Raw genomic sequence first — 20,687 nt, forward strand, 5'->3', positions numbered from 1 at the left:
ACACATTTGCTTGGGAGTGCATCACAGAAATGTATTTCTAGAAAGATACGTAAGGAACTGCAAACAGTGGTTCCTTGCAGGGTAAGGACTGTGCGGGTGGGGCTTTTTGGATTTTGAATGATGTAAATTAAATTAATTATTTAATAAAAGTAAAATAAATCAAATAATTATTAAAAACACAAGGAAGGACAAGAAAGTTCAATTGTTGGGTGGGATAGGGCCTAGCTGCTCACTTTTCTCCATGTGGCCCTATCGCCACTGTAATTAAATAATTCATGGTGGGCTTATTTGTGTGGAGTCCGTCTCCACCCCCTGACCCGAAGCTTGGTGACGGCATCCCGTCCGCCGCAGTAACGCTGTGGGCGCACACCCCAGCGAGCATGGCAGGATATGGAGTCTTATATCCTCAGGCTGGCTGCTGCTTCTCCTTCACCTCTCTCTTTCCCCCACCCCATGCATAAAACCAGCCTGCTTTCTTTCTACTTTTTGCTTATTAATGCTCTTCATGATCACTTATGCAACCAGCCTAGAGGCCCTTTGCATAATATATCCACCGTGTGCACGGGGTGGAGAGTCGTTGCATACATAATGTGCAGGAATCTGCATTCCCTGGGCCGTGGTCCCTGCCCCTGTCTGTACCTTTCTGAGAATCTCGATAATCATCCGCTGGGTGCCTACCCCATGCCCTGCAAGGGAGCCAGGATCAGACTCTCGAGGGAGTCGGGAGATGGACCGCAGACAGATTATTTCATGTGACTAAGTGAGTGCTCTGATAGCAGAGAACACAGGCAGCTGTGGGGGTGGGTCAGGGAAGGCTGCCCACCTCCCTCACCCCAGGAGATGTCGAGGCTGAAGTGTGGAGAAGGATTTACTAGGAGAAAGGAGGGGAAGGGCCTTCTGGAGAGAGGGGCTTTGGCCTGGCACCTTCTCCTGAGTACAGGATGCTGTGAGTTTGGGTACGGTGCTCAGAGAAGATGGGAACCCTTCTCTCCGGGAATAAGGGCTGCCGGCCCGTCCTGGGCCTCCCGGGGCTGCTGCGTTTATAGGGTCTTCTTCTAGTGCTGCCCTGGCTACCCTGACATCCTCTAGCTGTCATTTGCGTAGTCATTTGTTTCCCCTGAGCTGATAGGAAGCACCAGTGATCCGCTTGCTGCATTTTGTTCCCAAACCTGCTCTATTCGGCCCACTCGGGGTTTCTTCAAACACCTGATTGGTTGCCAGCCTTTAACATTGGGAAATTCTGTATCAAAACATGGATTTCCAGTTTTTGTTGATTGGATCTGGCAACAGTCAGCTGAAACTGAGAAAGCCGCACCCCACCCCTCCGGCCCTTTAGAGCAGCGCTGTCCCCATCTGACCGTCTTTGTTCATCTCTGTTCCCTGCCTGACCCCTGTGACTGAGCTGTGGCTTTGTGGATTCCTACGGAGACCAGTTAAATAGCCTGAGCAGGTCTCTGTTCTGCTCTTATTCTTGAAAGATATTTTTGCTTAATAGAGAATTCTAGATTGGCGTTTACCTTCTCTCAGCACATTGAAGATACCAGTCTGTTGACTGTGGCATCCGTTGCTGTTGTTGAGAAATTAGCTCCAGTTTAACACGTGGTTCCTTGAAGGTGGTCTGCTTTCCTTCTGTCGGTGCTTGTAAGATATTCTATTTTTCTTTGTTGTGCAGTTTTGCTATGACCTGTCTGGTGTGAATTTCTATTTATTTGTCCAGTTTGGGTTTCATTGGGCTTCTTGAATTTATAGACTGGAGTCTTTGATCAGTTCTGGGACATTCTCAGCCATTATCTCTTCAAATACTGTTTCTGCCCATTCTTTGCTTCTGGAATCTCAGTTCAATTATAGGTTAGACCTAGTCATTTTATCCTCTGTGTTTCTTAGCCTCTGTTATATTTTCCATCTCTGACCCTCTGTGCTGCATTCTGGATGGTTTCTCCAATTTTATTTTCAATTCACCAATTCTCTTTTCAGCCATGTCTAATTTCAGTGAAACCAATACATCTGAAATTTTGATGATCATATTTTGATTTCTAGGAGCTCTATTTGATCCCTTCTTTAAGTTTCCTTGCTCTTCATCCATACTGGCAAGCTTCTCTTTTGGTTCTGAAAGCATTATAAACATATTTTATCTTCTATGCCTGACAAGTCTAGTATCTGAAGTGTTGGAAGGTCTGATGATGCTGTTTTCTAGTTTCTCTCGTGGTGTTTAGTGTGCATGTTCATTTCGACTGTGAGCTCCTTGTTTGGTTGGTGGGGTTACTCCAGAGAGGATTGGTAATGGTTTTTATGAAGCTCTCAGGCTCACTACTTGTCTGGAGCCACTTTGAATTAAATTCTTTGCTGAAGGATTTTTAGACACCCAGGCAATGTGAAGCTGGGCTGCAGATGCCTGTGTGAGCCACCTCGTGGATCTGAGTCCCTAAGGGCCACATCTCCTTTCTATTCAGCACCACAATGTCAGAGAGAAATTTGGGGTTTTTAAAGATTCCTGGTTCATGTGGGGATACAGATTTATTTCTAGCTCACCCTTACGCTAAGGGTGTGCCTGGGGTCCCTGCGTTGGTGGGGATGGTTTTCTGTTAGACTCCCTATGCTGAGTGGGGCGTAGTGGGCCCCGGGCCCTTCTCCTCTCCTCCGAGCCCTGGGGTCTGTGACAAGGAAAGCTCAGCTTCACCTGGTTCCATCAATGAGCCTGAGGCATGAGTCAGCCTCTCTGGGTTTCTTCCTTCACTTAGTATTTGCCCTGATTATTTCTTCTTCTCTTATCAACTTATTTATCCATTTAATAAGTTTTAAAATATTTTATCTTGTATTTTCAGTTGTTTTCAACTTCCAGCTTGGTCCAGGTACCTACACGACGTTGCTGGAATCAGAAACCAAGACCATTTGAACTATGGCCTGTTTGAGAGTAGGATTTTTTTCTTGTTATTTATGTTATGACTTTTGTTGATTCTCACTGTCTAGTTTGTGTCTGGCACACACACTGAGGCCACATGGTAGATTCCTCATAAATGTTAACTGAGTAATGAGTGACTGAGTAGGTGAGTGAATAATGGGTGGATTAGCTGATAGAATGGAAGGTCATCACATTACACACAAGGAAACTGAGGCCAAGGGACTTTCCAGCACAGCAGCTAGCTGAGCCAGGGCTACTGGAATGAGTCTTATTAAGGACAGCCCAGGGCTGGTTCAGAACAGGCAACCGAGGAATCTTTATGAATCAATTGGGAAATGATATTAATAACTGACATTTACTCAGCACATACTTACCTGTTAGACACTTTCTAAGTCTCTATGTATGTTAACTCCATTCTCACAACAAGCTTGTGAGGTAGGTACTGTCATTATTCACATTTTACAGATGGGGAAACTGAGGCACGGAGAAGCACAGTAACTCGCCCAAGGTCACCCATCTGGTAACAGTGTCAGCATCCAAACCTGGGCAAATCCAGCTCCAGAGCTTTCCCTCCTAACTGCAGTGTTCACAGGGACCCTAACTGGCCTCGGCCCCATCCCTCCAATTGAGACTTTTTTGCCATCTTTATTGAGGTATAATTGCCAAATAAAAATTGTATGTATTTAAGTGTACAACTAGATGCCTTGATATATGTTAATGTCAAATGATCACCACAATCAAGCTAATTATGGTATCCATTACCTCACATGGTTACCATTGTGTGTGCGTGTCTGCAGTGAGAACACTTAGGATCTACCCACTTAGCAAATTTCCAGTATACAATACCGTGTTGTTAACTATAGTCACCATGCTGTACATGAGACCTCCAGAACTTTATTCACCTTACACAACTGAGACTTTGTACTCTTTGACCCATGTCCACTAAGCAAGACTTTTGGTGCTATTCGGAAACGCCAGTGGCCCACATGCATGGATTGGGTATGTGTGAGACTGCCAGGCCCTCGGGTCATGTGATCGCAGCTGGGTTGAGAGTGTTGATGGAGGTCTTCCCAGAGGGTTCCCTCCAGGAGGGCCGTGTGACGGGAATGTGGGGCAGACTTTGATTACTCTTCTCCTGGTGGCCCCACAAGCTTGCTCACCTTACTTATTAAAGCGTCCCTTAGACAATGACCACTCTGGAGTTGTTTCTCTGTCCTTCATCTTTGCCCACAGGGAGGCTGCGAGGTGGAGGGAAATGGGGCTTTGGGGAGGAGCCCAGCCCCTTGCCTGGGTGGAAGGCTCCTGGTGGGGACAGGAAGGCAGCAGTACTTCCTCCCTTTGCCTGGTGGGTGGTGGGAGCTTGTCGCTGGCATCCTGCCGCACCCTCTGACCTCTCTTGTAGGAAAATGATCCTCTGGGCACTGGCCGCCTGGCCCCAGGCCCTGTCTGCAGTGAAGGGCAGAGGGACCTAGAGAGTATAAGCACATGTCCTCTACCTCCCTTTCTAGACCTCTTGAATCTCCAGCAGGTTCAGAAAACAGCTTATGAGGGAAGACCCAGAGAGAGAGAGGGAACAGAAAGAGCCCAGGGGCTGGCCTACAAGTCTCTGAAAGTGAATTACACCCCTAATGTTCAGGGATGAGGGTACTGAAAACCACGGGGTGACAAGTATGGATGCTAAGATGTGTAGGTAGCCAGTCTCTGGGCAGTTCCTTGCCTAAATGGTAAGGACCCCTCTGCAGCCCACCCTCAATGCTTCACTCACTTGTTCCTGCCTCCTATCCACCAATGTCCACCATTTCCACCGTGTAGGGTCTGAGAGCTTCCGGCTCCATCCACAGGGGACTGGGAAGAAGAACCCTGACTCCAAGGGAAAGACGACCTCTGAGGATTCTAGAAGTTTCCCCTCTGCCTAATTAAAAACTGAACATCCCTCCCGGTTAGGCAGGGAAAGCTGTTGGCTCTTGTCTCTTCTCTGTGTCCCTCAAACAAAGACAGCAAGACAGTCCTGGGTTGGAGTCCTTGGTATGACTTGAGCATTTCAAGGGCCACACTCCTGCAAACTCTGGAACCATGTCGCCCTGTATTTACACAGGGATTCTTCACTTCATTCATTCATTCACTCACTTATTTGTTCAAATGACACTGATGAGGGCCTGTCCTGTGTGAGGCCCTGGGGATGCAGCAGGGAACAAGGGTCAGGGTCTCTGCCTCAGGGCACTCACAGTTAAAGGAGAATTGGACCAGAAGATGAGTGACCAGTTAGGACACAGTGTCTCAAGTGCTTTGGTTGGGCTCTGCTGTGGGGGAATCGAAGCCTCTTCGGTATGTCTGGGATTTACGAAGTACCTCCTCTTACTTTGTCTGGCTTGACCCTTGCCACAGCCTTCTGAGTCAGGAACACCGCTGGTGAGGTGACCAGACTTGTTTAGGTTATGCAGATGGGCCTGGGAGTGGGACCTGGGTCTCTGACACCAATTCCAGGTGCTTACACTGGTCCAGTCTGGACTCATCACTTGACTGCACTGAACCATAGTTTCTTCAGTGTTAAGAGAGTGTATAGCCACTGGCCAGCCCACTCTGTGGGCATGTGGTGGCAGAAGACCTGGAATCAATGGCCAGGAAAACGCTTTCTAAGTGTTGGGCATTGTGCATATATTCAGAGTTATTATGATTATTATTTTAGGTGCTCAGGATTTGGCCTGAGTGAAAAGCAGCTCACCTGCCACCCAGCTAAGGAGGTCCAGGTTCCCTACTCATGAAGCAGTGACTTACAACCTGGCAGGGAGATAGGCTGCATCATCTGGAGGAGTGGTCTCATACTGCACTCATATGTTCCCTTCCATGGCAGAGGTTCTGCCATGCTCCTCAATGAGAATAATGTATTCATTTATTTGTTCCTTTACTCCTTTGTTCATTTGCTCATCCATCCATCCACCCATCTACCCATCCATCCATCCACCCATCCATCCTTCCTTCCACCCACCCTCCCATCCGTCCACCCACCCATCCATCCACCCATCCATCCTTCCATCCATCCGCTCGTCTACTTATCCATCCATTCACTTATCCATCCATCCATCTATCCATCTTTACTTCCACCCAACCACCCACCCATCCACTCATCCACCCACCCATCCATCCACCCACCCATCCATCCATCCACTCATCCACTCGTCCACTCATCCATCCTTTCACTCATCCATCTATTCACTCATCCGTCCATCCATCCACTCATCCATCCATCTCTCCATCCATCCACCCACCCACCCCAAGAAAAGATATGCCCGAAGTAAATACAGCCAGATAATTTCCTGGCCCAATGTTTTCCCAATTATTATTTCCTGAACCATTGATGTCCTTTAAGATGCTCTTGGAAGAAAGGATTTCTTGGCCAAATGAATTTGGGGAAAGCTGTATCTTCTCTACCACCTTGTGGAGCTTCACGATGCATATTAATATAATAAAGGCTCCCAGAGGTCCTGCAGGAAAGAAACCTGTTAAAAAAATTTTTTTAAAGTAATGTTCCCTAGACCTTTTTGACCAAGAAATGCTGTTTCATGGAGTACCCGTTAGTCTCCTAGGGAATTAATGATTCATGAAATACACTTTGGGAAGCATTTCTTTAAGCACAAAATCTTTTTTTAATTATAATGACTTGCATGGCGTATTCATAAGATCTATTATATATGGACCTGCCTTCTTACACAGGGATGGCTCATCGTCAGCACTTTCTTGGCACATCGTTGAACACCTCACCATGGATATCACTCTAGGATGATGCATTATCATTGACAGTAGCTACGGAAAGGACAGATTAAATTCTTCTTTTTTGGAGAGTTTTGCTCTTTCCCTTTGTGAGCAGCAGAAGCGCTTGTTTATTGCTTCCTGTATTGTTCATGTACCTGCCTGAGATTTCTATGACTTGAAAAAACAAAGAGCCCATCCCAATCTACTTATAGTCATGTGTGAAGTAAGAGTAAGCAGGCTCTGAGTGAGGACCTGACCATCTCTATCTCTGTTTCATGATGAGCTTGAAATTTAGTGCGTGGATTTTGTACCATAACTTTTAGCTGTGAGGTCTTTGGGGCTAATTTCCTGCTTTCATCTATGTTGTGGATAACTGAATATGTGGGATGTGACTCATGGCTATATGGAGTGTAAACCCCTAGAAGAGTGAAGGACCCCTGTGAACTATTTGGGGCCTGCACTAAATGAGAACATTGTCTTCAGGGTAAGATGGTCCTAGATTTGAATCCTGACTCCACCTCTTCCTGACTGTGTGATCTTGGGCAAGTTGTTAAACCTCTCTGAGACTCAGTCTCCTCATTTGAGTGGGAATACCTTTCTCACAGGTTTGTGGTAAATATTAAATGAGATTGTGCATGTGAAGTGCTTAACAGAGTGCGTGTCATACAATAGATGCTCAATAAATGGTAGCTAGTGGCAAGGCTGGGACTGGGGTGAGGTAAGCAAGGTGCCCAGGGCACGAAATCTTAGGGGACACTCTGAGACTTGTGGAAGTACAGGGTCAGCGCCTGAGAGCCAGTGCCACCTTAAATTTTGCATCCTGGGCTCCTCTCTTGTCTCACTCCTGGCTTGCAGGATGCTGTCATCCCACAGCTGTTCTCAGAGACTGAGGGCCTAGAAGGCCTCTGATTAGCTGAGAGAGACCCATGGCCACCTAGAGAACGAGCTCTGCCACCTGTAACTGCCTCTGCGCCTGAGGTGGCAGGTGGGCCTGCTGAGAGGACCGGCTCCAGATGAACAAAGGGCTGAGCTGGGGAGAGGTGGGACTGGAGACAAGGCCAAAAGGGCTTACTCACCGGGGGCCCTCCAAGCACAGGAACCGGCATGGAGCCCCCTCCCCCCTGAGTGGGGACAGGGCCTCTGCCAGCTGGCTGGACCCCCACTTCCCTGTCAAAACTTTTAAAAACACAAACAGTGGCAAGAGCGGCATTTGCATAAATCTCATTAGAAAAAGTGCAAGTTTCATAAATCTTGTGATAAATTAGTACGATATCATTTTCAACATGATGTATTAATTTTAGCGCAGAATGAATGGTGCTGTGATCATTGTGGGTAATTATGAGTCTTCTCAAAGAAGAAATGCTTTCTGGGGGGACTTTGCTGGCCTCCTTGGCTGTGGGAAGGTGGGAGGGGGAGCAGGGCTGAGGGAACAGTCTTTCCCACGGGCTTTTCTGGTTGCCCCTTTCTTAGTTTCCTTTCCTGCTGTTGAGATGTGAAAAGAAGCAGCCTCTGGGGTTTGGGCCCCGGCTCAGGGGTGGACAGTGGGGCACAGGAGCGGATGGGATTCTGAAGTCAGGCCTTAAGGTCCAAATTACCTTTGACAAGAATTTTAAATGGCTACAACCTGGGCCCATGGAAGCCCTGTCCCTGTGGTTCTCAAAGCTGTGGTCCGAGACCAGCAGCCGTAGCATCACCTGGGAGGTGTTAGAAATGCACATTCTGAAGCAGGAACTCTGGGAGGGGCCAAGAATCTGAGCTGCAAACAAGGCCTCCTGGTGACACTGATGCAGGCTGAAGTTCGAGGACCACTTCCCTGACCCAGAGATTCTCAGTGCAGCTCACATTGGGATCACTTAGGGAGTTACAACAAAATACTGATGTCTGGGCCCTAGACTCGGCCAGTTAATTAAAACAGAATCCTTCGGGGCAGGGCCAGGGCAGCCTTAGTTTTTTTTTTTTTAAAGATTGGCTCCTGAGCTAACTGTTGCTAACCTTCTTTTTTTTTTTCTGCTTTTTCTCCCCAAGTCCCCCCAGTGCATAGTTGTATATTTTTTAGTTGTGGGTCCTTCTAGTTGCTGGGCAGCCTTAGTTTTAAATGCTCCCCAGGTGATGTGAATATGAAATCAGGTCGAGAGTCACTGCTTCCAAGCCGTGGATTAACTTGTTTTTTTATATTTGGATTTGGAAAATTTTGAAGACAGGAAGGGGCAACAGAACAAATAATTTTATTCTTTTTCTGCCCTGCCTATGGAATTGGCCTGCTGAATGTGCCTGGGGGCACCCTGCTGTGGCTGGCCTCCCCCCCACCCCCCCCATCCCCTCCCCTGCCCCCGTGTGAGGGTGTGGAGTCCCCTGGAGGAGGGTCATCAGGAAGCTGCCTTCCCCGCTTGCCAGCCAAAGGTCATTCCCAGTCTTCCTGTGCTTAGGATCCCCTGGGGGTTTAGAGCCTCCCAAAGCCTGGCGTACCCCAGACGGCAATCACAGCCTGGGGGTTGTGGGGGACACAGGCACAGTATTGTCTGAAGCTCAGGCAGTTCCAGTGTGCTGACGAGTGTGGTTTTCCTGCATCCTAGATCCTTGGATTAGTCCTGAAGGTGGAAGGAACTCAGGGATCATCTAGATTTTGGTTATTGACCTTGGCTGCCCGTTGGAATCCTCGGAGTTTTTTGTTCTTGGTTTTGGTTTTTGTCTTTAAAAATCTGGGGAGCTCTTCCCCAGAGACTCCCAGGTCTGGGGTACAGGTGGGCAGCTGCGCAGGCGATTCTAGCGTGCAGCCAGGCTGGGGACCTGCTGGACTCAAGCTAAAACCCCCAGCGTTCGCAGGAGGCCTGGAGAAGCAAGGGCCGCCTGGCAGCAGAGTCGGCAGCCTGAGAGTGCACACGGTGGGGGGGGGGGGGGGGGGCGGTGCTGTGTGATGGTGACGCGCAGGGCCTTGTGCGACTTGTGCGAGCTGGGGATGGAGTGGTGACAGGCGCAGGAGCTCAGGGCAGGAGGGTCTGCCGCCTGCCCGCTCAGAGAATCTCCCCGAGCCTTCAAGGGCCTGTGGTGCTCTGTTTACTTTAATGATAATGTCAGGTTCAATTTGCCGTCATTTTTCCACATTTCCTTTTGTAAAGTTAATTGAACAGTTCAATGAATTGAAAAGTTTCAGGAGAAGAGAAAAAATACCCACCCCACTATTATCGCTGTTATTAAATCCAGTAACTACCGCTGCTCTCCTGGCCCCTGTGACAGGACTTCGGCCCCCAGGAGCCTGGGAGCTGCAGCAAGGACGCAGGAAGGGCAAGCAGAACCTTCCAGAGCCCCTTTCTCCATGGTTATTTCATGCTCAGGTGGCTATTTCTGAGCAGAAAAGTTGTCCCGTCTACCCTGGAGCATGGCTGTTGGGCCCGATGGGTCAGGCTCGCTCCCAAGAGTCTCAGCCAAACCGGAGGCTTCGCCTGCGGGCCGGTCCCCTGTGCCCTCTGCCCTCCACAGTCCCTGTCCACAGCATGTGGCAAACCGTCATGATCTTGCAGACATTTTAACTGGACGGGACCTCAACATGTGCAGTGGGAAGGATGCTGGGGAGCCCAGACCGGTCCGAGTCTCAGCTCCCCGACCTGTAACTGTGAGCTGGGCACCAGGGTCTCATCACTGAGCCGCCCAGCCCTGCTCTCTCCTTTGTGAAACGAGCTTGTTGGCCACCTCAAGAATGAGAATATGTGGCACATGTACAGCGACTCCTGTCCACTGCTCACACCAGGGGTTTCTAATGGATCACAGCGTTCTTTCCCACCGAACTCAGAGGCAGCTTTGAAATCCTTCTGGATACCAGGCCCATAAGACCGTGACTTGGGGACCAGTGTGGCACGTGAACCCAGACCCATTTGCTCAACTTGGATTCGGTTCTGTCCAAGGACCCCTGTGCTTTGACTGTTGACATCAGCCCTTTGTGGTATCAGTGGAGAAAGGGAGGCTCAGATAGGTGAATGGCTTGCCTGTGGTCACACAGGAAGTCGTTGCTGAGTGCCAACCAGTGCCAGCTGTGTTCTATGCCCAACTACTTCTCTCTGTCTTAATAAAGGGGTTTCACTGAAGCTGCCTTCTTCTCGAAGCTTCTGCGTCCTTTGACCCTGTGTCCTTTGGTCCTGTTTCCCAAGTCCTCAACCCCTCATCAGGATGAGGAGTGCTTCTCTTGGGGGTGACAGCCCGTGAACCAGGGTGCAGTGCGGGAACACATTCTTCATATATCTGGCTGTGACTCGACCCCACACCCATGCTCATGCTTCCCAAATGTGCCCGTGAAGGGCCAGGAAAAGCAAGTGGCTGACAGGGATGTGGGTCTGTCCACTGGAACGTCGGCTCCAGGAGGACAGGCACTTCTGTCGTGTTGTGCATTGCTGTGTCACCAGTGCCTGGAGCAGCGGCCAAGACAGGGCAGGTGCTCAGGCAGGGTTTGTTGAGTGAATAAGTGAAGGACTATAGTGGCAGCATGGGGCTTAGAGGGGTTGGTGAACAATCTCAGTTCTGCCATGTGCTAGCTGTGTGACTTTAGGCAAGTAACTTAACCTCTCTGTGACTCATAAGGTTATAGGGGCTTAGAGCACGTGGGTGTCTGCTACCAAGCCTGCAGCCCTTGGCACTGATGACTCTTATTTGCTGTGTTGTGCCAGAAGCAGAACAGCTCCCGGCTTCTGAGACTCAGTGCCGGGTCCTCAAATATTTGATGTCTGATCTTTCTTCTGGTGCTTTATTACTTTAAAACAACAGCAATAACGTTAGCTCCTATTCTTCCCCGCCACCAAAACCTCTGAGTTTACATCATCCTGCTCTGCTCCATGTCTCCTTCTCTGGTGAACTAGCCCGTCCCCTTGGCCATCGGACCCCGCTGTGCCCGGGTGAGCCGGCCACCCTTCTCTGACTTGCAGGAGGGCGTCCCCACCTTGCTGGCAGGTGATGAGTGGGCTGTGGAAAGCTGGGGCGATGGAGTGGGGCTCGCAGTCCTTGCCTCAGGGGTGCTCACCTTCATACCAGCCGATTAATCCAGGGGTCCAGAGCAACCTGAATCATGGAGGAGCCTAAAGCACGGCGGGGAGCAGGGGGTCTCCCTGGGGGTCAATCTCTGTGGGGCAAGGGGAAGGCAGTATTTAGCTGCTTTGTGATAAAAGCCATGAGGGTGGTGGAGGGAACATGAATTCTGAATCAGACAGACTTGGGTTCAAATTCTTGCTCTGCCACCTCCTAGCTATGTGACCTTGGGTGGGTCACTGTACCCCTCTGAGCCTCAGATTTCTCATCTGTGTAGTGGGGATGCTAACCCCACTCTGTGGGGTTATTGTGGCAAATAGATGACAGAGAGAACGAATGAAAACCATTGAGCGTGGTGCCTGGCAAACAGTAGGTGCTTAATGAATGCTAGTTTCCTTTCCCCCAGACAGTTCGAGTCGTCTACTCTGAGTGGACTGAGCCTCAGGGGAGAGGGTGCGAAGACAGCCTGTGGGTGCTGGAGACAGGTGGCTCCCTTCACCCAGGGCACAGGCTTTCCGGGGAGAGGAGGGTGTGGGTGAGTGCAGGGCAGGCCCCAGGCCGGTTGCCTCTCCGGAGAGGGGGCCGTCAGATCTCACTCTGGGGCCCCCAGGTGGGTGTAGGCAGGGCCTAGGAGAGCAAAAAACAAAACTCGGCTCCCCTGCGGTCAAACCAAGTTCAGAGCCTGGGAGGTTAGAGGGAAGGAGCCTGACTGAAGGCGGGGGGCGGGGAGGGGAACCCTGAGACAAATGCGATGACCCCCGGGAGTCAAGGCCTTCGCTGGCCTGTCCGATCCCAGAGGGGAGACCAATGAGACTGTAGGCTCCAAGGCCCACCTAGGCCTGGGGGGGCTCATCCCAGGGGAGGGGGTGGGCAGGAGAGACCAAGGCCAGGGCAGCTGGGCGCCTCCGGACCGGGAGGAGGGGGGGGGCTCTCTCCTGATGGGGTGGGGCTTGTGCAGCAGCCCCACAGCCACGTTGCGGGGAGAGGTCATTCTCAGAGAGACCTGGTCATATCCCATGGCCGTAACCTGGGGTTGACAGCTGCCCTCTGCCACTCCTTGGTCCAACCACTGACCTGTACACAGCCGTCCCAAGCAGCCGTCTCCCAGCCAGGACCCCGCTCCACCCTCTGCAAAATGGGAAGGGACTTTGTCTGCTTGGTCCTCACTTCAGCCATAACTAGTCTCTGTTTCTAACCCTGGCTGTAGACTCCAAGTCTGATTTTCTCCCTCCTAACTGCCCTGAGCCTGGTAGGAGCACACTGCTAGATCCTGGGCTCCTGAATAGGAAGGGTCAGTAGATTGGGGCTGATGTGAAGTCCTTTTAGGTCACACATTGCAAAAGGTTTGCTCTCACATACCTTTTAGGATTGACTGGTAGTGGCTGCGTGGATCCCAATCTCGTGAAGGATTCTGAAGTTGAATGTGGACTCACCAGAAAAGGGTGCTGTGACTGATTAGTAATGTCTGCATGGGTAAGGGCTGGTTCCTTGGCCCCAAGAGAGCAGTGATAGTTAATCATGGAGGGGCGGGGCAATTTGCCAAGTGCGTCCCAGAACATCAGCCTCCACCTTCAAGGGGCAATGGGCACTCCCTGCTGTGCAGAGGTACAAACAAGGAGTCAGGGAGCACAGGGGAAGTGCGTGAGGGAGGTGGTGTTTGAGGTGTGCATTTAAGGACGACTGGGATCTGAGAGGCAGCGAGGGAAGGAAGGAGCTTCCGGCTGAAGGCACAGCAGCAGCACAGGTGGAGGAACACGCAAGGCCATGCTGTGCTTGGGGGAGGACAGCGGACTGGCGGGCTGAACCCAGGCGCGTGGTGGTAGTGTGACTGGCCGGGGAGGTTGAGGACAGGTTGGGAGGAGCACCGGCCATGATGGTAAGGAACTGGTTTTCATTCCGTGTGAACGGTGGGCAGTGTCTGAGCAGGGTGTGGTACAATCAAAGGTCCTGCTTGAAGAAGAGCTGCTGCGAGGAGGAAGCGTGTGCACTCGCCTTCCCCTTTATTCGTTCTGTTGCTCCCTCTCCATTTTGGGGAGCAAACACAGCTTTCATCCTTCCCCCATCCAGAAAGAATAAAAAGGCTTGCAGCCTGCCACTGCCCTGCCTGAGTTTCTGCCCACCTCTTGTCTAGTGCCCAAGGACTTGCAGCTCACCGGGAGCGCAGGACACGCCAATCCCAGCCCTCGCCCCTCAGTGCAAATAACAACAATAATAGTAATAACAGTCATCTCCGCGACCAGCATGGGCCCAGCAGGGCTGCAGGGGAAGCTGTGATTGTCCACCCCTTGCCTGGAAGATGGATGTGGCCTGCTGCTGAGGGGCTGAGGCTGCTGTGGGGGACGTGTCACCAGCCCTGCGCCTCTGGGGACATTGGCAGCCTGCTGAGTGGATTCCCACCCCCACCAAGGCCCCTGGACTCCAGGATGGGGTACACTGTCCCAAGGTGGGGTATTCAGCCCTCAGGAGAGGGTACAGGCCCCCAGGAGAGGGTAATTACATGGCCCCAGGATGGAGTGTAGGGTCAGTTCCCAAGAGCCTGGAACCCCCAGCTAGTGCCCAACTATGATTCCAGCCGCATCCAAAGCCGAGTGCTCTGGTTCCGACATTAGTAGGTTTTGATGAAGCATGCTTTTTCCTGTCCATTGGTGCCCATTATTAAGAATTAACTTGCTATGCTCTCTGCTTTGTCGTGGCTGGGGTGCATGGATACGGAGTGACCGGGCATCTCTTTAGGGGGACTCTGTATGACCAAGTATTTGAGGAAGGCCCTTCTGAGAAGGTAACTCTTGGCCTGAGACGTGAAGAATGAGGAATCCAGCATGTGGTGACCTAGGGTGGGGACATTCCCAGCAGAGGGCACAAGCAGGGCAAAGGCCCTGAGGCAGCCACAAGCTGTTCAGGGACAGAAACAGGCCTAGGGGCCAGAGGGGGCGAGCCCCGGGAGCCAGCATGGGACACGGTAGGAGGTGTTGTCTTGGGCCAGATCACTAGGGCCTTAGACATGATCTGAGTTAAGTTTCTGTTTTAAATTTTTTAATTGTGGTAAAATCCATATAAAATTTACCATCTTAACCATCTCTGAGTGGACGGTTCAGTAGTATTAAGCACGTTCGCGTTGTTGTTCGTCCAGTCTCCAGAACTCTTTTCATCTTATAAAACTGAAAATCTACACCCATTACAAAACTCCCCGTTCCTGCCTCCCGCGGCCCCTGGCAACCACCCTTCTACTTTGTGTCTCTGTGAATTTGGCTGCTCCAGGCACCTCATGTGAGTGGAATCGTACAGTATTTGTCTTTTTGTGTCTGACTTATTTCACTCAGTGTAGTGTCTTCAGGGTTCATCCATGTTGTAGAACGTGTCAGAATTCTCTTCCTTTTTAAGGCTGAATAATATTCCATTGTATGTATACAGCACATTATGTTTATTCATTCCGCCACCGATGGACACTGGGTTGCTTCCACCCTTGGCTATTGTGAATAATGCTGCTATGACCAAGCGTTTACGGTGATTTAAGTTCTGTGACGTTCCACTTTCCCCCCATGAGGTTAGGCTGGGCCCCAACCCAGGGTGGGTTGGCGCAGAGCAGAGGGCACTGGCCTCACTGGGTTGCCATTCTCTGTGAGGGTCGGGAGGCCAAGAGCAGAGGGTCCTCCAGCAGATTGAGCCAAGAGCCTAAGACGGGGCCTTTAAATCATCCTGGGGCCGGAGGAGCTTGTCTCTGCATCTAAAATGTGAGCCATAAACCAGGCTGACTTACAGGCACTGCTCACCGGTCCGGTTGTTTATGGCCAGATCCTTTCTGATTGGTTGATGCCTGCACTGGGCCCACTGGTGAATATTTGAATACCACCCTGCCATAAAGCAGTCTCAGGACTTCCACACCTGGCTGTGTGTCAGAGTCTCCTGCAGGGGCAGTCGGAGCTGCTGTTTGAAAGTTCACATCTGGGCTCCCCCAGCCGACCGTGTCAGCTGGGCCTGGGAGCCTCTGTTGTTACGAGCTCCCAGGCGGTTCTGATGTCACAGTCCTAAGGGATGTCTTATTTGGGTTCCCCTCAAAGCAGGCCGTGTGGTGAGGGTTCAAGTGCAGATAGTTTATTGTGAAGGAGAGTCCAGGAAACACAGGTAGGGGAGTGAGGCTGTGCGACAGGGAAGAGAAGGAAGCCGTGAATACACGTTATCAACCAAGTCACCGCTGTGGGCCACTGGAGATGAATCTCACTGGGGAGCTCCAGGAGCCAGTGCGGACCCCGCTTCGGAGTTTCCCCCTGAGAGGTGGGGGAGCCGGGGCGTTTACCTACCAACTCTTTATCCACCATCTTGCATCAGTCATTCTTTGAGAGCTGCCACTGGGGCTGTTAGTTCCCTGACACTTTGGGCCTGTCCTGGGTCTGGGTGGAGCAGTCTCCGATGGCCAGACCCTCAGGCAGAGAGTCCCAGGGCTGGCAGTTGGAGGTTGAGTTGGTGTGTGTGACAGTGGCCTGTGCTGAGGCATAGTGGGCAGGGTACCAATAGCGTCTGCTATGGAGGGCCACCCGGCTCCCATCTGTCCACCATATGGGGGGCGCCCAGCCCCTGTGAGCCCCTGAGTATCCTTCTTACCACTGAAAAGAACTCCAGGCCTCATCTGTTGCTAGTGGGAATGTAAATGGTGCAGCTATTGTGGAAAACAATCTGGTGGTTCCTTGATAAGTTAGACATAGATTTACCATAGGACTCAATAGTTCCACTCCTAGGTATATACTCAGAAGAACTGAAAGCAAGTGTTCCGACAAAAATTTTTCCACAAATGTTCATAGCAGCACTATTCACAATACCCAAAAGGGGGAAACAACCCAAATGTCCATCAAGTGATGAATGGATAAAGAAAATGTAGCATATCCATACAATGAATATTACTCAGTCATGAAAAGGGATTAAGTACTCAGACATGTTACAGCATGGATGAACCTTGAAAACATTATGTTGAGTGAAAGAAGCCAGACCCAAAGACGACATATTGTATGATTCTATTTATGTGCAATATGCGGAACAGGCAAATTCATGGAGATAGAGAGTGGATTAGTGGTTGCCAGAGGTTGAGGGATGAGAGAATGGGAAGTGACGGCTTAATGGGGGATGGGTTTCCTTTGGGGGTGATGAAAGTGTTCTGGAAACACATAGTGGTGATGGTTGCACCATACTGTGAATGTACCTAATGACACTGATTTGTACATTTGAAAATGGTTAAAATGATACATTTTATGTTATGTGTATTTTACTGCAATTAAAAAAAAAAAGAAGTCCCAGGTATTCCACAGCCTGAATTGCAGGGTATACTGCCTGTTTCTTGGGTGGGAAACAAACCCAGAATGTGGTATGTGTATACCAGGGTCACACAGCCAGGGGCGGGTCCCCTGAGTGGCTGCCTCTAGGGGCGTTGGGCTGGAGCTGGGCGCACAGATTGGCCTCGTTCCTGTGGGAACGGTGCAGACAGAGGTGGTTGGAAGCTCCCATGGGGGAGAAGCCAGAGCTGTGCCTGGCTCCCGCAGAGTGGCAGAGTGCGCTGGGCGTGGAGTGTGCCCAGCTGGAAGATGGCGGGGCGTCTTGTCTTAAATATAATATTAAATCGGCACCTTTAATTAGTACACTTAGAAAAGGTCACTAGCAATTACCTGGGACACAAAGAAGGCGTGAGCAGGCACGAGCCCATGAGGAAGCCGAAAAGGACCATTTTGAGCAGCACATAATTGAGGGGAAAATGGATAAAAGTCCAGGAAATTACAGGGTGGGTGACAGCAGCTGACAGCCCCATCGCTGTTTTGCCCAGTGCCCCCTTCTAGGGAGGGCCTGAGCATCGGCCTGAGAGAGCCATTTGGGCTATGGGGTGAGTCGCGCGACCTTGGCTGGAGGGCTCCTGTGACTGTGGCCTTCCTAGCGTCCCGTTGGCCAGCCGGGAGCCGGGCCCCATATCCCCCCTGGGCTGGGCCCTGCAGGAGGTCGGCAGTGCTGTGTCAGTCCTGGGGGCTGCCGCGGACTCACTGCTGTGCCGTGGACAGGCCGAGCCCCTGCCGGCCTCAGCCTCCTCACGTGGAGTCTCCCCAAGGCATCGGGGAGTCGCTCGGTGTTCCTCTGACTTTGCCACTGAGGACCCCTGAGCACAACAAGAGGAAATGTGTGTCCCTGGATGTCAGGGGGAGGCTGGAAATTCTTTTACAGCTTTAGCTTGTGTCTTAAAAAATAAATTAAATGTTACGTGGTGCTCCTGATCTAGTCCCATTTGTTTTAATGTAAAATAATCGCTTGTCATTGAGCGACACAGAGGCTTCGGGAAGATGCTCTTGGTTTGTCTGTGATCTCACAGCCTCTCCTTCCTCATCTAGGAGGAGTGTGTGCTGGGAATCTGGAAGCTTGGGCTCAAGTCCTGACTCTGTTGCTCACCGTCATACTTTGGGAAAATTGCTAAATGCCTTCAGCGTCTCCATCTTTAAAATGGGAAGGTTGGGCTCCCCAAAAAGGTCTCTGTTCTGTGATTTCACTCCTTCTTCTCCCACTTCTCACTCCTCCCATCACCTTGGATGCTGCTGTGTCCTCTTCTGCTGTGTGACCTTAGAGAGGCTACTTTGCCTCGCTGAGCCTCAACTTTCTAACCTGTAGAATGGATGGAATAATGACTACCGAATAGAGTTGCTGAGAGGATTTACTGAGAGAACCCCTGTGAATGGGCCTAGCCCTGTGTCTGACATATCATAAGAGCCCAGTGATTGCTGCCCAGTATTTTCCTTTTCCAAGTGTCAGGCTTCCAGTTAGGGTCCCATAGGGTCAGGGCCACAGAAGTCCTGAATCTTGAGTTCATATGTCAAGTGCTGAGATGTGTAAGGGTCTGGAAACAAACGTGGGCTGTGGGCTTGGAAGGCCTGGGCTTTGCGCTCCAGCTCTGCCGCTTGCTGCCTGTGTGGCTGAGCTAAATGGCTTCATCACTCTTTGTTACCTTATCTGTTGAGTGGAGAGTAACAGCAAGGACTGAATTAGATAGAACATGGAAATCCCTCCGCCCCGTGTCTAGAGTGTGGTTGGTGCTCAGAAAGGTTAGCCATCATTGTCATGTCAGAAACGTCCTTTTAACAGTTCACTTAGAAAAGCTCACTAGGGCTCTTTTCTAGATAAAATTCCTGGAGTTCGGCATTCTTCCTTACTAGCTGGATCATCAGAGCCATTCAGTAAATACGAGAGTCAGTATTTGGAAAGAAAGAGTGTTCGTTCCATTTTATAGGGTAAACTGAGGCTTTGAAAGAAGTGATTTGCCCAAGGCCGTGGATGTGATCTAACTGCTCCTTCGAGAATCAGGTGAAGACCATAGACCCTCTGCAGGAAATGACACACTGCACATGCATGACATTTTGCACAGTTTCTGGGGGTTTCAGGACCTCCTGATGCTAAGATGACCAGCGATCAGGTTGCCTGGGACCCCTGGTTTAGTGTGTGTCCTCCTCATGCCTAGACAACTCTAGTGGTTGGTCACCCTACCTGCGCGCTACCTGGGGGGCTGTGGACCCCAGGAGAAGATGCCCGACTCTGGGACTGCTGAGGCAGGGCTGTAGGCCAGGCATCCTGATGCCCAGGGTGGCCTCTGGCCAGGGCTTTGTTTCCTGGTGAAGAGTGGCACCTGGATCCTCTCCTGGTGGACAGGAACTAGACCTTGTCACCCAGTCCTCGTCTGGAGCTCCTTGAGGCTGGGCCACGTCTTCCTAACCTCTCTGTGCTCCCGTGCTTGCCACGAGGCCAACACCTAGGCAGTGTTGAAGGAATGCTAGGTATTGCAAAATATTCTGAACTAGAAAGGGTGCTTCCGTTTGCAAAAGACAGAAATCCAACTCAACTGACTTGGGCAGAAGAATAAAAAGAGGGGGTTTGTTAGCTCATCGAGCTGAGAAATCCAGAGGATGGAGCTACTATCATGCACAGCTAGCTGCAGACCCTCCAACCATCAGAATCTCTCTCCCCACCATTTGCTGTTTGTTTTCCTCCCTGTTGGCCTCAGTCTCAGGCAGGCTCTTCCTGTGTGGTGCCAAAGATGGCTGCCAGCAGTGCCACTTTAAAAGCCTAGTGGAAAGAGACCTCTCTTTAGTTCCAGCAAAAGTCCCAGGGCTGGCTGTGATTGCCTGGTTTGGGTCACATGCTCATTGCTGAGCCAGTCACTGTGAGCAGGGAGAAGCAGTGCTCTGACTGGCTGTGGCTGAGTCGTGTCCCTCTCTGGACATAAGAAGGGAAGGGTTGGAGGGCCTCCCTCGTCTGAGCCTCTTGGAGAAGGGGGTCTCCAAATCACAACCAGGAGGGGGGCAGGCAGAAGTCACAGCTGTCCGTTACGCACCCGGAATGTGCTGAATGACGGTTCCCTGTTACAGGCACGTACGCACTGTGACAAGTGGCCAGAGTGGAGGCAGGGAGCCTGGCCAGAGCCCAAAGATGCACAGGGTCTTGCCGGCGTGACCTCCTGGTGGTCTGTTGGGTGGCTGCTCCGTGCTGGGAGCTCAGCCACCTAAGCAGCGTGCTGAGGAATGGAGCTGACCTCCCGTGTTTGCCCTCTGCTCTCTCCTGCGGATGCTCCAGGTTCCTCTGTGACCCAGCTACTGGCCCGAGACATGGACAATGACCCCCTGGTGTTCGGCGTGTCTGGGGAGGAGGCTTCCCGCTTCTTTGCCGTGGAGCCTGACACGGGCGTGGTGTGGCTCCGGCAGCCGCTGGACAGAGAGGTATGGCCGCCCAGACCCCTGCCCCAGTCCTCTCCTGGGGGCAGGAGCAGCCCCTGGGGCAGGGTGGCCCGTCGTCTTTTTGGGGCCGTCCTCCGAGGCCCATGCTGCCCCTGCAGCAGCGTCTTCCTGCCCGAGTGGCAGCTCGCTTCAAGGGCTAGAGCTGGGGTCTGGACTCGGAGCTGGAATACGGTGGTTGGAGTGTCTGCAAGGGAGAGGCGAGAGGGACAGTGACCCTGGGTTCGTGCCCTGGAGAATGGGGGCTCCATGGGTTCTACAAGTCTGCCGCTGCCCTAAACAAA

The 20,687-nt window shown here is 51.3% G+C and overlaps 1 protein-coding gene across 1 annotated transcript in view; it reads left to right on the forward strand.

Annotated features, from left to right (window-relative positions):
• Positions 1 to 20,687, forward strand: part of LOC138915047 (cadherin-23-like) — a 315,540-nt gene that overhangs the window by 81,777 nt on the left and 213,076 nt on the right. Inside the window, exon 4 of the mRNA XM_070226845.1 lies at positions 20,246 to 20,388. Coding sequence (XP_070082946.1) covers positions 20,246 to 20,388 — 143 coding nt within the window. The remainder of the gene's footprint in view (positions 1 to 20,245; positions 20,389 to 20,687) is intronic.

This window comes from Equus caballus, chromosome 1 (assembly GCF_041296265.1).
Source record: "Equus caballus isolate H_3958 breed thoroughbred chromosome 1, TB-T2T, whole genome shotgun sequence".
Lineage (NCBI taxonomy): Eukaryota > Metazoa > Chordata > Mammalia > Perissodactyla > Equidae > Equus > Equus caballus.